General features: G+C 30.8%; 2 protein-coding genes across 3 annotated transcripts; both read left to right on the top strand.

The window, feature by feature from the left end:
• Positions 1-4,174: 4,174 nt before the first annotated feature.
• On the top strand, positions 4,175-8,958 carry LOC123881838 (zinc finger protein-like 1 homolog). 2 transcript variants are annotated; one of them, XM_045930592.1, is made up of 9 exons: positions 4,175-4,489; positions 4,810-4,890; positions 5,330-5,450; positions 5,575-5,669; positions 7,056-7,127; positions 7,257-7,484; positions 7,650-7,758; positions 7,912-8,098; positions 8,503-8,958. In XM_045930592.1, exons 1-9 carry the CDS (start codon positions 4,466-4,468, stop codon positions 8,585-8,587), a joined length of 1,002 nt encoding a protein of 333 aa, XP_045786548.1. In that variant the 5' UTR covers positions 4,175-4,465; the 3' UTR covers positions 8,588-8,958. The 2 variants fall into 2 exon arrangements, with proteins under 2 accessions (XP_045786548.1, XP_045786540.1); XM_045930584.1 differs by having other exon boundaries at positions 4,190-4,489; positions 7,056-7,484.
• A 4,433-nt stretch (positions 8,959-13,391) lies between these two features.
• On the top strand, positions 13,392-15,384 carry LOC123881852 (transcription factor bHLH139-like). The gene is made up of 5 exons (XM_045930602.1): positions 13,392-13,856; positions 14,064-14,312; positions 14,599-14,664; positions 14,891-14,956; positions 15,057-15,384. Exons 1-5 carry the CDS (start codon positions 13,449-13,451, stop codon positions 15,138-15,140), a joined length of 873 nt encoding a protein of 290 aa, XP_045786558.1. The 5' UTR covers positions 13,392-13,448; the 3' UTR covers positions 15,141-15,384.
• The last annotated feature ends 1,271 nt before the right edge of the window (positions 15,385-16,655 follow it).

Here is a 16,655-nt window from a genome sequence, read left to right on the forward strand (position 1 = left end):
GAAGATTCTATACACCTTTTTTTCTTGTTCTATTAATTACATATCGTATTCTGTGGAGGCCTAAGAGCCAGCTCCAGCGGCAAAAAATTGGGTTCCGTCCGCCAGCATGGAGTGATGTAAAGTGGAATTATCTTGGATGAAGACCAATAAAGTTCACCAGCTGGCAACACGGTATCATCGGGATGCAACGGAACTTTGCAAGTTCCTTTCATTAAAATAGTATTATTTTTCTTGAAACTATTTAATTAAATAATAATATATTCAATATGAGTGCTTTTGAGGTAAAGTCGTGGGGACCTATTATGAGTTCTTTAGAGTTGTATCATTGGAGTAAAAAATAAGTGAGTTGCTTCATAGTGATGTGGCTCTAATGAGACCCACAAAATACCTTTGCGATGAGTGCATCATTGGAGATGCTCTAATGCACACCTTGATGAGTTATTTTGTCCGTGGTCACCCAATAATACTGAATAGTCCATCTCAATTGGAATAAGCTGAATCGAGGAAACAAACCATACTATAGTTGCGTTTGGCCTGACTTTTTTTCAACCTATAAGTTATTTTTAGCTTAAAGTTAAAAAATACTACTTTAAAGCTAAAGTAAAAGCTGTTTGGATTTTCAATTTTTTTTAACATAAAAGCTACTTTCAAAACAAGTTTGACTTTGATAAAATATTTCTAAAAAAACCATTATTTTATTTAAAATTTCTTCTAAATTATTAAACACGCACATGAGATTGTTTTAGTTGGTATATTAAGTGAAATATTTTTAAGAAGTATGTCAACGGAAGAAATGAATTTTGTACCCAAAATAAAAAAAATTATAATATATGTTTTTGTATTATTTTTTTTATATAAAACTTTAATAATAATAAAAAAGATAACCAATAATACTAATATAATATTAATAATAACAAATACGTTTTAAAAATATACTAGTCTATGAAATTGTGAACAACGGTTTCTTTTATAATAATTCATAATTGGAAAAAATGATAACCAATGTACATTTAAAAAAAAATGATAACCAATAATACTAATAATATTAATAATAACCAATACGTTCAAAAAAAATTATACCACATGTTTGGAAAAGAAACAATTTCAAAATTATACCACATGCCAACCGGTTAGAAAAATAAAATAAAATATAACATGGTAAGTGGGAATTGAAGAAGGGGAGTAGGGGACATTTGGCGAGAAGCTGATTTAGGCCAAAAAAAGCTCCATATACTAACTTTGTTAAAAGCTAATTATTTGTTAATTTTACACACATAAATTAAGCTACTTTTTTAATTAAGTACTTTTTAAAAAAACCGTTTGGCCCAACTTCTCCTTATATGAAGTAAAAAGTTAAAAATAAGCTAGGCCAAACGGTACCTATGTATGTGCACAATATTAGTACTTTTTTTTTGTTGTTGATAAATCCCTCCAAATAGACACCTCTAGGTCATAATAGGTAATCGGATGCATGCATACTTATGTGTGGCTTCTGATATTTCAAACTTACCCTTCTCGCTATTTAGAAAGCGAGTGTGGAAATTGTAAAACTTGGGGAAAAGAGTTTGCTAGTTTGGTAATTTCAGGACGTAAGGAATTTTTAAGGGGTGCGGAAAACAAATCTCTACTCATTAACCAATTTTGGTTGAAAACTATTTAGGATTTATTATCTATGTACCCTACGTATATAGATATTTTAAAATTGAATTAAGAGGGTCATTATAGTCTAAAATGATACTATAATGCAAAACAATTAATCTCTTATTTTACACTTGAGGTGCTACCTCAATAATAATAACTTTTTGAAGCAAACCTCAATAATAATACGTAACTAATAGAATCATGTTCCCTAATATTTCATTATATAGTAATGAGTATTTATACAATGATATTGAGTTGGACCTAATTATTCTATAACTAAATATAGAAGATACTAATAATTTATACAATTGATATAGTGAATATTTTATATTCTAATAGTAACTTATAATTGCAAAGTGCCGAATTTAAATCCAGTTAGGAGGAAGGAACTGTTGTAAAGTTATAAAATAGTCTTTCGGGTTTAGTGCACCCGGTGCACTAGTTAAACACATAAATAAGGAAATTTTGTCTTGAAACTCGTGCATTCAATGCATTGAAAATATAAAAAATTGTTTTTATCGACATTAATTTTATGTTTTATTTCTATTTTTGGTATGCTTAACAAGTACACCGGGTGCACTGTTTAACATGACCCTTAAAAAAAATAGTACTATAAAATACTAGTCTTTAATGTCAGTTTGATAATAATTTTTCCATTTTTCCAATTTTTTTTATAAAATTTATCTCTTATTTTTAATGTCATGTTGAAAATTGTGTTGCGCATTACTTTTGGTTAATCCTTTGCTTAATGAGTTTCAGTCAATTTACGTTGCAACAATAAATCTTGGACCGCAAACAAACCTAACAAGATAGTGAAATCATTTTCGACTAAACAATAGAAATAAAAATAGACAATAAGTTCTAGTAATTTTTTCTCTTAAGCTAGAAATTCACATCGAAGTGAATAAGTGGGAAATTCACATTTCTCTTATTTATTTTTTTGAAAAGAGTCAGAATAATTTTATCAAAATAATAATCAGGCCCGAGAGGTATGAGAAAGGATTCCCTCTTGTAGGATTTTCTCATGTTCCTCATGTGGGACAATGCACACCATTAAAATCAACTTTTAGCAATCAGTTATTTTTAATATTTATTTTTTAAAGGCTGAGATTGGACTGGACCTTCCATTTACTGAAAAGGATCGGGTCTCCTAGACGTATCTACAAGGTTAGTACAAAGATGAACAAAGCAGAACGAGACTAAAATACGAGGAAGTCTTGAGTTGACACAATATTATGGTCATATTATTTGGACAAACATACTTGTAAAAAAGATAGAAAAAAAAAATTAAATAACGTATTTTTGAAATAATTAAATTATAGGTATTTTTATGTGTATTTAAATGAGATGTCTAAATAATTGTGAATATCTAAAGACATTCCTTAAAAAACAAACAAATATATGTTTTTAGCTAGATTTTTTTTTGTTGCTTTTTTCATTAAAAATATATATTTTATCTTTACACTTTTTATCATGTTTTCTTTACTCGTGAGTTTGTATCATATAAGTTCATTTTATTGCGGTCATCAAATAGTTAAATATGTGGGAACTCATATTTAGTTTGAATAAGCTCCTTTTGTATGGAGAACGCATATGTGCTTATAGAATTCTTATCTTTAACTTCTTACCAAGCGACATTATAACATGAACACCTCATATGTTCACTATAGTTGGATCTCATTATTGAGCTTGTTTGTTCATTTTTATGTGAACTTCTTTGGTGATACTCTATAAAATAATTGAATTGAGCCTTTTTGGAATTGAATAGTTTAAACTAAATACTAAATAAAAGATAAAATTACACTAAAAATTCTTTAACATTTTTTTTACAGCTTATTTATTTGTAACATATTAATTCTTTATTTTTTTTTTCCTCATATCAATCGCATAACCACACACAAATTAATTCTTTTATTTAATTTATCAGTATTAAAAAAAAATGATGAAGTAACATGTCATATAGGATAAATTTATTTATTTTAATATTTTTTATAAAAAATTTAAGAAATCCAAAAATCAAGAACATGATGAACATTCATCATAATTTTGGGATTTCTTAAATTTGTAATAAAAAATATTAACATAATTTCATTTGCACTTTTTTTTATAACAATAATTTCACATGCACTAAAAACATATTTAAACGAATAATTAATTAACAATTGTAAAAAAAAAACAAAATAACTACAGTTGAATCATTAATTACTTAATTAATTAAAACAGCATAAGGCAAGTGGTATTTATCTATATCTATTCAATACCTACAAAGAGTATATACAATTTTTTTGTGTGTACTTTTCATAATATCAATAATATTCTTGATGTTTTTTGAGCAGCAAATTTTTCTTATTAACAAACTCACCAAAAAATATAACACATTTTTTTTTTTACATAAATCTGTCATAATAGACACAGACAGACGTGAAACGCGTCTTATTTGTCCGCCGGTAAAAATTAAAAAACTTACATGCCACTGAGGCCCACATGTTTCAAACCCGGCCTATAGAGTTTATTTATTTTTTTGAGTGAAATTAATTACAGTAATCAATTAGAACAAAAAAAAAAAAAACTGAAACGGATCTCGTTAAGAAACGTAGAAGAGAAGAGAGGGGTTTGATTTATCTTTCGCAGTGAGCTAAGCTTATTAATTATCAAAAAACAATTTCACTAATTCTCATCAATTATGTCTCCGTAAATATTATCATTATTACATGATAATTAATTATAATCTCGGCTTTCAAATTCATCTCAATTTTCTTTCTGTATCATATTATTATTATTATTCTTTCATATCAGATTCAATTCGATCATAACCCTCAATGCAATGGTGGTTTGCAAATGTCGCAAGGTATCGTTTTTTCCCTTTTCAAAACCCTTAATTCGCTTTGCTTCATTTCTTAGCTCCGAATATATAGATCGGATAATTGCTAGTAATTTGGTTTCATTAATTCAGATCAATTTTAGGTGAAGGTGATTGTGATCTACGTGCCGTTGCATTTTGCATGATTCAATTTTATTTTAATTTAATTGTTTGATAGAAACATTTGATAGGAATATAGAACTATAGAACTGATTGAATTTCGTTTTAGTTGATTTTGATTATATTTATTGGAATTACTAATTAGAACTAATTTTATGTGGAATTTGGGTTTTCTGTGGTGTTTTTAGGCTACTAAGCTGTATTGCTTCGTGCACAAAGTTCCTGTCTGTGGAGAATGTATCTGTTTCCCGGAGCATGAACTCTGCGTGGTAAATTTTATTCGACATTTCCACTTTTATTTAATATATATATTGAAATTTGTTATTGTTTCTTGTTCAAAGACTTTAATTTGATTTTGGTTCTGGTTTTGGCTCGAGGTTTATTGGGGACGTGTTGTGGCGGTTACTCTTGGTCTTTATTTTGGGAACATAAACTAAGGGGAAGATAATTAGCTATCAATGTTGATTTCATAATATATTTATACATTAATAATATTTGTCTCGTGTAGGGTCTTTTTTTGTTTGAGAAAACGTATTTCTGTTTTTCGTTTTCACTAATGATTACTAAATGCTACTTTATTTTGAAATATTTATATTGAAAACGACAATGGCAATAAAAGTTTTCACTGCTTCCGACACAAATCTTTGTTAACAATAAATTAACTGAAGATAAGATGACATCTTTTATATGTTTTGTCGTGGTTCACAGATACGGACATATTCAGAATGGGTTATAGATGGGGAGTATGATTGGCCGCCTAAATGCTGCCAATGCCAAGCCGTTATAGAAGAAGGGAGTGGATCTCAAACTACTCGACTCGGTTGTTTGCGTAAGTGATATTGCTTTTTTATTACTTTGAAATTAGTCCTTTTTAACTTGAACTGGTTACATATTAAAAAGGATAACCTGGTGCAGCAACTGATTATGTATTATAAAATTTAAATTCTGTACAGATGTTATCCACACAAATTGCTTGGTATCACATATCAAGAGCTTTCCTCCACATACTGCCCCAGCAGGATATGCGTGTCCTTCATGTTCTACTTCGGTAAGATGCACCTTCAAATGATTTCAGTCTTTCTAGCAAGTAGGTTTTTGGTTGAAAGTAGTGTATTTCCATATCTGCTTTTAACATATAGCCATTATGCGGTTTTATTTAGTTAGGTTCAAACTTCAATACGTCGTTCATAGTGTTCTAGCTTCCTTGAGCAAAGTGTACAAACAGGGAAAGAATATCAAAATGTTATGCGGTTTTCCCTTAGGTTTCTTTCTTTTTCATGATTATTGAGCATAGACAGAAACACCATAAAGGAGATTGCTAGTGTCTCATTTAAAGTGTCGAGCCAATGCTTTGTCGTACCATATATTGTCATGACTTGTTGTACTTATATTGGAGTTACTCTGAACTGAAAGTTAATCTCTTGATTAGCTATTCTTCAAAAAAAATCTCTTGATTAGCTATGTTGAAAAATCAAAGTCTGGTTCATGGTGTTCCAGGTTCCTAGAACCATTGTGAGTGTTGACGAATTTCTGCCCTGGCATTATGGCATTGTGGATTTTGTGTCAGCTTCCATAGGCTGCAACACCTATTATATCTACCATGTTTCCACCATAGGCGGCCATGTCTTGCTTAAATGATGGATTATTGGCTGCACCCCCTAATCCGCCATCCACAATTGATAACACTAACTGTAAAAGCGGGGAAAAGAAAACGACACACTACATTCCCAACTCTTATCTCTCTTTGTTATTCACTACTTTTTAAACTAAATTTCTTAATTATTGAGATGTAGAAGGACATTGCTATTCTGATAGTATCCTGCAGAACCCAGGTAACTCCTGGCAGGCCCAAAGGGTCCTGAAGCCTGAAAGTCTACTCTCATAGGCCCAAATGCCCGAAAGCTTGATGAGGCATTGGGAGGGAGTGGGAGGTGGGAGCCTGAGTGAGTTGGTTATGAAGAGAGAAAAACTCACTCAAGTAGTTATAAGGAATAAGAGATAGTAGGAGAGGGGCATGTTGGTTGTAACTCTGTTTGTGGGAGCGGAGAGTTATCTCGGGCTTGTAAGGGATTCATCTCTTTTCATAGTGATATAATAATACAAATTCTCATTTTTCGATAGAATTTTTCTATCATATTTCATTTATGCTTTGTTGCTTTAAAAGCATTGCTTAATTGCCTGTCTTAGGGAACTTACATATAAAGTAGTTGTTTAATCAAATAGAATCATAGTATGTATTTGAAAATTGAAACTCACTTAGCTACATGCATTATACACATGACCTGTTCAAGTAATATTGTAATTATGCTTAAACCTTTTCGAACTTTTTTTGTGCATTGATCTAGAGCCAATTCTTCTTTCTTTTTCTTTTTTTTTTTAAAATTTTTTTTTTTAATTTTTTTTATGTCTCATGTTGGTGAATAAACTCGTGCAGATTTGGCCTCCCAAAAGTGTGAAAGATTCGGGATCACGTCTTCATTCCAAGTTGAAGGAAGCTATCTTGCAGGTAATTTATGAAATTGGTACTATATGGCGGGGTCTTCTTTTTTACTATTTTATCATATTATGGTGTATATTTCTTGATATATGTAAACCAGAACAAACTTGTCATTTAGTTTTAACCACTTTTGTGCAGACTGGCATGGAAAAGAATATCTTTGGAAATCATCCAGTTTCGTTGTCAGTGACAGAATCACGTAGTCCTCCACCTGCTTTTTCTTCTGATCCGTTGATTAGTAGGGAAAATCTTGGAAACTCACAGTCAGTAGATGGACCAGAACTTTCTAGAATTTCAGTTACAGATATTGTGGAGATAGATGGTGCTAATTCAGGAGGAAATTTCATGAACTCAAGTCCAGTTGCCGTAAGAGGATATCTTTAAGTGCACTTATTCTCTGTATATATTCCATTTTAATAATTAATAATAGGCCTGAGCTTTTCTTGTTTTATTCCAATATGTGTTGTAAACTCTGTTATGCATTTTGTATTTTATCTTATACAATTTTGTTATTTATTGTAAATAATTTAGCCTGGTGCTACCACAAGGAAAGGATCACTCCATGTTGACCGGCAAAACTCTGAAATCTCGTACTACGCTGATGATGAAGATGCAAAGCGCAAAAAGTACACAAAAAGAGGTGATATAGTGTCTTCGATTTAATTTTGAATATTTAAATTTGTATGTTTAATATTTGACATGTCATTCGCTGTTCATGTTAGCTTCCTCTGGTCTTATGTGCTGAACTTGTCGTTCAATTTATTAATTCAAATTTTCCTCTTTGAAAGTGTAGGTCCATTCCACCACAAGTTTCTTAGAGCATTGCTTCCTTTCTGGTCCAGTGCTTTGCCTACTCTTCCAGTGACTGCACCTGCGAGGAAAGATGGATCAAATGCAGCCGAAGCCTCAGAAGCCCGTACACGGCATCAAAAGTCATCAAGGATGGACCCCAGAAAAATTCTTCTACTGATTGCAATCATGTATAGCTCTTTCCTCTTCCTGTATAATACTTATAATAATAAATAGGCGAAAAAGATGAAAAATCAGGGATCTGAACTTTGTCCAATTAAAATCATGTTTGAGGGACTTGTTATGCGTCGTGACAAAAGATGTTAAGGGCTACTGGGTAAGTGAGCTGGCATTTTATTGCCTGTGTAGTATATCCCAGGGTTAAAGGAACTTGTAGGTTGTTTCGATGCAAATTGACATTTACAAGTTACACCATATTCACTCCTTGCCCTCAGAAGAAATAAAAAGAAAAAGATCTACGATAACTCATACAGTGATGCTCTAATTCCACTATCCTGTATATAAACTCTCTGTTCCAGTTATGTTGTATATTGCTAGTCTTTAACTGATGAAGAAGTTATTATCCATTTTGCAGGGCGTGCATGGCAACTATGGGTATACTGTATTACAGACTAGTACAAAGGGGTCCTGGGGATGAGCTTCTTAATAATGATGAATAAACTGTGCATGGATGCTCTAATAGTCATGAGGTATTCAGCGGCTCCATTTTTGATATTGCTTGTTACTGGTACTTCAGCCGCTTATCTGTTTGGCTTCTTTATTTGGAATAGAGTCGCCATTTTTGGCAAACATACAAGTAGCTGGTTGATAACTTGTTATTTGAATACTGATGTCAATGATGTGATACATGTCATCCATATTTGCTCTTTGCCCTCAGTTTTGGTGTCCATTTGAAATGTAATTGCAGATTCAGATTTTATGTTCAGTTATTTTGATTATGTTGTAATTATCTCGAATCTTACAAACCTTGGAGGTCAATTTGTCTCGACTATTTCAAAACAAATATAATTTGCATGTTATTAGCCAGATACTACCTGTGGACTGTGGTTATTTCATACGTTAGTATTTTCTTTTTCATTAGAATTTGAACCTCGGTCCTGCATCTCCTTCAAATTCCTAAAACCCTCACCTCAAAACGGTGGAGCTACCTAAACGTCTATCGTCTTTGATAGAGATGTAACATACTACATAGGACATACAAGACTATAGACTATTAGTTATGTCAAAAAAAAAAAAAACTATAGACTATTAGTGTTAACATCCCTAACGCATTGGTTTAAGATAGGATCATAAGACTCATATTGGAGCAGTGCCTCAGTTCCTTCAGGGGAAAAAAAGAAAGGGACGGGGTATCCATCCTAGGCAGTAATAACGGTAAATACAAACTAGAATACTGTGAAGTTCGATAATACAATAAATTCTTTTTTGGAGAATGTTAACATATGCACCAAAAGTACATGTTAAGGAAACAAAAATAGAAAGTATTAAATGTTGAAACATTAAATTTTTGTATAATTAAATATTAAATTTCTATATTAAGATACTTTAACATGTGCCCTATATGCACATGTTAACAACACTTTTTATTTTTATTTTTATAAATGTTAGAATAAAGTCTATGCAATGAATATTCTGTTTACCGTTTAAGATTTCAAGTCAACGCGTTATAAGAAGGAGCATCATATCATATTCCTCAAATAACAGGCTAAGAAGGTTTAAACTTTAAACAAAACAAAAAAACAGGCTAAGAAGTTTAAAGTTATAACAATTTTTCTCCTATAAGATAAGAATATAGTGTGTAAACTGAAATGATGCGCATGCGAAAGAGTTCAAGAAAATTTCAGTGTTTTTTTTTCTCTTCTAAAAGTCAAATGCTAAATATATATCTTAAATGAATATGGCCACTCTTATCCAACCTTATTACTTCTTCAGAGGTCAGATTATAATAAATATGAAAAATGTCAAAATTGTCATAATGTTAACGTATGAAAAGCATACTACACACCACAAAAAATATATATAAAAAGGATACTTGTTGATCTAACCATCGGTATCATGTCTTGGTTTCATATGTAAAAAACCATATAATTATGTTTTCCCATTTTTTTTCTATGATGTTGATACTTTTCCTATCATATTGTATATATATTTTCCCCTATTTTTTACTATATAATTAACATTTTTCCTTTTCCTCTAATGTAAAAATCATCTTTCTATTTTAATTTCCTTTATTTTGTATATTAATTTTCTAATTCTATTTTGATTTATGAAAGAGGCCTGTTCTTATATTATTTTTGTTAAATGTTATTACTTATAAAAAACGTATCCCTTATATTATCAAAAAAGAAAAGAAAAGAAAAGAAAGACGTATCCCTGTCTATTTTTATCACCCGTATGGCTGTGCCTTAGTTTAATGTTTCAACATATGAAAAAAAAAAAAAATACTCAGTTGAAACAAATACACAAATTTAATTTCAATACACACAATGCATATACTACTACTAAATTGTACTTTATCTTGTGAGTCAAATGCCTTTAAAAATTGCGAAAAGAACTTGGTAAGTCAAATTATAATAGTTAGTTAATTACAATTAGTTTACATTCTAGACTAAAAGTGAAATTAAAAGAAAGGAGCAGGGCTAATCAAATATATTCAACCCAATATTAAAATGGATATTCAATATGGACTTCCTGTGGATTTATAAAAAATTATATACTAGTACACACTAAACCAATAATTGTTTAGTTAAATGGTTGACAAATGAAATATCAATCCTTTGAATAAAACAAAACCAAAAAGAGTTTCAAGTTATGGAAGTCAAACGCAAACATCATATAATTAGTATTAACATTAATATAATTGGTGCCTTCATTGACTTGCATTGCCTTCGGTTAGGAGGTTTTTCCTGTTCTAGTTGATGGATCAACCACCCTTAACTCAATATAAGAAGACAATAATAGAACATATCATGGGTTGTGTTAATTCCTTCTTCGTTATATTACCTCTAATCTAACTAATCAAAAGTTCAATAAGTCATGTTTACATATTAGACAAAATTTCTTTTTAGGATTCCTTAAATTATTTTATTTTATACGGTACACTTTTACGGTCTTTCGAAACTCAATTGTTACGTGAAGTAATCTCTATTGAGCTATAAGAAAGTATGACTTAAATGAATATGTCTTTTATCTTCTTCTTTGAGTAAGAATTTGAAATCTTTTATCACTTAGACCAATATATATTGTTGGTAAATGCTTCTTTGAGTATTCATTTAACTATTTTTTGGAAGACGCTGTAAGCTTTTATTTTGTGTATGGCTTTGACATATCTTGTGTGTTTTTTTTTAATAATATTTCTTTTGGCCTTTTCAAAAATAAAATAACATAAGTAAATAATTTTTCTAAGTAGTCTAGTGATCCGATCATAAAAACACCGAACTATAGAAGCTCCCATCGTATGCATAAGCTCAATTGGTAGGAATATTGCATTTTATATGCAAGGTCAGAGTTCGAACCTAAGATCTCCCCCTTATTTACTTGAGGTGAATTTCTAACCATTAAACTAGCTACTTGACAAAAAAAATTCACATCGCATAATATACTTTGTCACTTCAATTCTATCAATATCATAAACCTTTCTTTTAAAAGCCATGTGATAAAAGATTAAGAGCAGTGCCAGTTGTTTCATAATATTATTCTGCCAAAAATGAATACACAGAAAAATTCCTTCCTGCCGGCTTATAAACCACTCCTATTTGGTTATGTTAAATTTATTTATATAAATAACACAAAAATTAAATTATGCAATCGCATGCAATGCCAGAAAGAGAGTCACATTTTTTTTTTCTCTAATGGGCGAGTATAAATAAATAAATCATGCAAGAAGAAAGTATGACCTAAATGATTAAGTAAATTTTTTTGAGTAAGTGAAGTAATCTCTATTGAGCTAAAAAAGTATAAAAAAAGGTATATGAGTTGGCTTTGAAGTTTACGAAGAGTTTGTAATAAAAAAAAGAATACATTATTAATTTATAGGTGATAAACGTGAATGAAATTAATTTAAGACATACGCGTTGCGTGTACTGTATTTATCGTTAAGAAATGCTAAGGAATCTTCTTTGCAATGTGTTTGTGTTTTTTAATTAAATTTTACTTAGCATTGTGTTTTATTTATTTATTTTGATAATTATAGCGATGTGTTTTAAATGTCACTTAATTCTTAAATAGTTGGTTAATTTAGTGGTAATTGACGTTGAATTTAGTATGAAGGATCACTGTTCGATCCCTACAACTGTAATCGGTAGAGGTCAAAACCACTTCATGCCATAACAAGCCCTCAAACCAAATTAGACCGTCATTGGAAATTGATGTAGATTTAACTTCAGATCTATAAGGTATATTAGAGATACAAAAACCAACATCATATTCAAAACTGTATAACATACACATTGTAAATTCTTATAAGAAAATCATATATTCTCAATGCAAATTTAATCCAATGATTATTGGTAAATGATATTTTAATATAACTTATGTGAAGTTAGGTAATCTCATTTATAAATAAAGTCGGAAAAATACATATTAACATCGATTATTTATGAACACACCAAACACATTGAGATTGACTGTTACTTCACTCGTCATTATCCTTCGCATAGACGATTACTATATTGTTCTATGCTGAAGTCATTGAGATTGATCGTAAACTCTTAGTTCATTCTATTGAAACCCCAAGTTAAACAGTGTTTCTCCTTTACTGTGTGCTCACCATTGTTAACAAAGGTCACTAATTAGTATTTATAAGCTATAAATTAGTAATTCAGGCTTAACAACTTATGTAAGTATGTTAAATGTCAAGAGAAACCAATACTAAAAAAGTAACACAAATAATGTAGGATGGATAAATAAGGTTCACCAACAAAAAACAAAAGAGAATCTTTAAGCTAAATGAAGTTGATAGGTTTCAAACTTGTCTCTAGTTGTCCAACAGCAATACTGTCATTGTCAAGTTCAAGTAAAATAAGTTGTTAGAATGTTTGACAGACTTGAGACACCACCAGTACCACCATGCCTAAAAAACCCAATCCCTTAATAATTCTATATTGCCTCATGTCATTTTGATACTATTACCAAGTCTCACATCAGTACTATAGTTTAGCAATAATTGATGATTGTGCTTATTTCCCACTTGAAATGGGAATGTTAAGCTTCATTCAAGGACTTTTATAATACTATTTTAATGCAAATCAATACCTTGAGATGGGTCCTCTAATTAATAAGGGTCCCAATTAATTCTTGCCAATAGTACCTTGTCTGTTCCTAATTAGTTCTTGCCAATTATGAATGGGATCTTTTTCTATAGGTGAATCCAATCCCATTTTTGGCATTACCTTATGTTGTTTGGTATAAATATACTACTAATGCAACTATTTTTTTCATATCATTAAAACATTGAAACAAAACAAGAGTACTCTCAATTCTCATAGGTTTCAAATAAAAAATATTTATAAAAAATATAAAATGGAACCTGCCCAATTGATTTTTGAAGAATGGAATTCTCTTAGTGGACAGTACACAGCTGAGGAAGCTGATTTCATGTCTCAGTTCCTTGGTGGTGATGGAAATACAAATTTTGGCATGCCATCTTATTTGCCTTCAAATGTTGCAAATGCTAATTTTATGTGTTTCTCCAAAGGGAGTAGCATTAGCACTGATAATAGTCCTAATACACATTCCACCACCACAAGTAGTGGAACCTACTCATGTGATTTGGCAACAAATATTGATTCCTTGATTTTTTGTTTGGGAGATGCCAAACAAATAAATTATGAAAGCATTGATCATGAAGGGTCAGGTTTAGAACTAGTGAGACCGGTTCTTGCTGCCGAGATGGAGAACACTGCAAAAAGATATAGGAGCTCAATAGAGGTACAATAATAATACAACGTTAAAATGTGAAAAATGCGGCCAATGCTGTTGAAATTGCATTTGTGATGTTATTGCGGAGACTTAAAAATCTGTTGAATTGTGCAGTAATTGCGGTTACAGACTGCAATTTAAAAACTGTTTTACTTAAGAATATTATAGTTATGTTGTTTATTTGAATGAGATTGTGATCATGATTTTATTATGTAGGTCTCAAAAAACATGAGGAATGTTAAGAGGTGTCCAAATTCTGCATCTATGAGTAACAATGAAGAGAGCCTAATGTGGCATGGCTCCAAAAACTGTTTTTCACAGGTTGATTCATCAAATGCTTCAATAGAGCTAAATAGAGGAACATCTCCAAGTCTAAGCCCAAGAGAACCTAAAGCACCTAATTTATATAAAAAATCAAAAGCAACAAGTGGTCTTGCCACTGATGCACAGAGCATTTATGCAAGAGTAAGTCCCATTTAAAACGCATTTCTTTAAAGTATATTTTGATTCACGGTGAATTAAGCAAAATTATAGCGTCATCGTGATTATGGTAAAAGTTATATTTTAGAACTTTAAAAAAATCACGGTTTCATTGTATGTTTTTTCAAATTTAGGGTGATTTTGAACATGCATTTAATAAAATGATGATGAAGAATAGTACATGTCAATTTTACCACTAAATTCGTAACTTTGTCTTTGCTTTTAGCTAAATATATCTCTCATGAAAGGTTTTTCCTCTTGTGTTATGCAGAGGAGAAGAGAAAGAATAAATGAAAGGTTGAGAATCTTGCAAACCCTTGTCCCAAATGGAACTAAGGTAACTTCAAAATATAAATTGAACTACCGATTCTATATATATAAAAAAATTAGGTCAATAAAAGTTGAACTAGATACATAACATTTTTTTTATGAGATACATCGATTGTTAACCCAATTTTTTCTTATATTTATGACTAGAGGTAGTATTACTCAACAATAGACTAAAAAGATAAATATGATTAAGGTAGTCAAAATCTCAAACTTTATTTGTTTGTGAAATGTAGGTTGATATTAGCACAATGCTTGAGGAAGCTGTCCAATATGTGAAATTTTTGCAGCTTCAAATTAAGGTAACAATTTCAAAACCTTTCTTATTCTTTATCCATTTCTCAATTTCTTACATGCAAAAATAAATATCAACTCATTTTTTTTATTATTTGGATAAAACAGCTTCTGAGTTCTGAAGATATGTGGATGTATGCTCCAATTGCTTACAATGGAATAAACATTGGATTAGACCTCAGCTTTAATTAAAGGAAGATGATTATGTGATCATGATGGTATAGAGCAATTAAACCGAAAAGGATATGACATTTCATAGCTTAGCCTGTTCTTTTATGATATCAACTATCAAGTTTATTTGTAATATTGAGACTAATTCATGTTTGTTCATACTTTATTTCAGTTCAAACAAATACATAAATTTAATTTCAATATACAATGCATATTATTATAAGAATATTGTACTATATTTTATCTTGTAATTTAAGTGAGAGTCTATGATGCACCCTTTTTTTGAGGTGCACCAGTGCACCCCTATTTTTGACGTGCTATAATAGGTTGCACCATTTTGGACAGTGAGGTCTACAAGAGAGAAAAAAAACTAATTCTTCCATATCTGAAACATATGGATTACTTTACCAAAATGACATAAATTAAACCACATGGTCTCTGGTTAATTCTTCCATATACGTTGTTTTATCATCTTTTTTAAACATATGTTTAATTCTTCTCACTCTGAGTTTGAGTTTGTTTGATTTATGAATCTGTAATTTTTCGATATTCTTACTATGAGCAATTATCATCGTTTTATCATATTTTTATCATCTTTTCTAAACATACGTTTAAACTCAAACAAATCAAACTCCAAACGGGCCCTTCACCCAACAACTTTGTTTTGGTTTAATTTATGGATCTGTATATTTCAATTCTTACTCTGATCAATTATCATCGTTTTATCATATTTTTATCATCTTTTCTAAGCATACTTTTAATTCTTCTCACTCTGAGTTTGTTTTCGTTTGATTTATGAATCTGTAATTTTCGATATTTTTACTCTGAGCAATTATCATCGTTTTAAGCATAAGTTCTCTTTTAATTATCACTCTGAGTTTTTTTCATTTGATTTTATGGATCTGTAATTTTCGATTCCCACTCTGAGCAATTATCATTGTTTTATCATATTTTTATCATCAGTGATGAACAATTTTTATTTTGACGTCGCAAAATATCATGAGTGCTGCTCCCCAGAACCAGGAGAACCTGGATGACGCGAGTAGAAGACTTTCAACAATGGAAACGTTACTTCCCTCCTGTTGAAGACCAAGGGGGTGCTAACTCATGTTTTGCCTTTGCTGCGTGTTCCCTGGTGGAAGAATTGTGGTGTTTTCTGACTGGAGAAAGAATCCTTCTCTCGAAACAAGATCTTTATAGTCATCTTATCCGTTCTGAGGACGAAGATATCATAGGACAATATATGCAGACTGTTGTAAAAACGGTTTACTGACTTTAAAAAAAAAACAGAAAAACGAATTTTCAAAATTGGCAACGAAACAAATTATTGGCTGAGTCGCGTACTAGGTCGCTTTCTTTAAGACGTTTCGCGGAACTACTCGAAGAAGTGCACTGTAGTATATCAACCGCGAAGTCCCCAGGATAAAACAGCCGTTTATCAAATAAATACCGATGAACTACTGCACTGTAGTTAGAGCTGTAAAAAGGGCCCGGCCCTTTAAGGGGCGGACCCACTTATTCCTGATTATTAATTTT

The sequence above is a fragment of the Trifolium pratense genome, linkage group LG1 (genome assembly GCF_020283565.1).
Source record: "Trifolium pratense cultivar HEN17-A07 linkage group LG1, ARS_RC_1.1, whole genome shotgun sequence".
NCBI lineage: Eukaryota > Viridiplantae > Streptophyta > Magnoliopsida > Fabales > Fabaceae > Trifolium > Trifolium pratense.

What these genes read in the sequence shown, in the direction of transcription:
- LOC123881838 (XM_045930584.1), top strand. Translation starts at nt 4,466, where the DNA reads ATGGTGGTTTGCAAATGTCGCAAG. An exon ending in CGGAGCATGAACTCTGCGTG is followed by an intron (nt 4,891 to 5,329) that starts GTAAATTTTATT and finishes CGTGGTTCACAG; the next exon opens with ATACGGACATATTCAGAATG. An exon ending in TACTCGACTCGGTTGTTTGC is followed by an intron (nt 5,451 to 5,574) that starts GTAAGTGATATT and finishes AATTCTGTACAG; the next exon opens with ATGTTATCCACACAAATTGC.
- LOC123881852 (XM_045930602.1), top strand. Translation starts at nt 13,449, where the DNA reads ATGGAACCTGCCCAATTGATTTTTGAAGAATGGAATTCTCTTAGTGGA. An exon ending in GATATAGGAGCTCAATAGAG is followed by an intron (nt 13,857 to 14,063) that starts GTACAATAATAA and finishes TTTATTATGTAG; the next exon opens with GTCTCAAAAAACATGAGGAA. An exon ending in TTTTGCAGCTTCAAATTAAG is followed by an intron (nt 14,957 to 15,056) that starts GTAACAATTTCA and finishes TGGATAAAACAG; the next exon opens with CTTCTGAGTTCTGAAGATAT.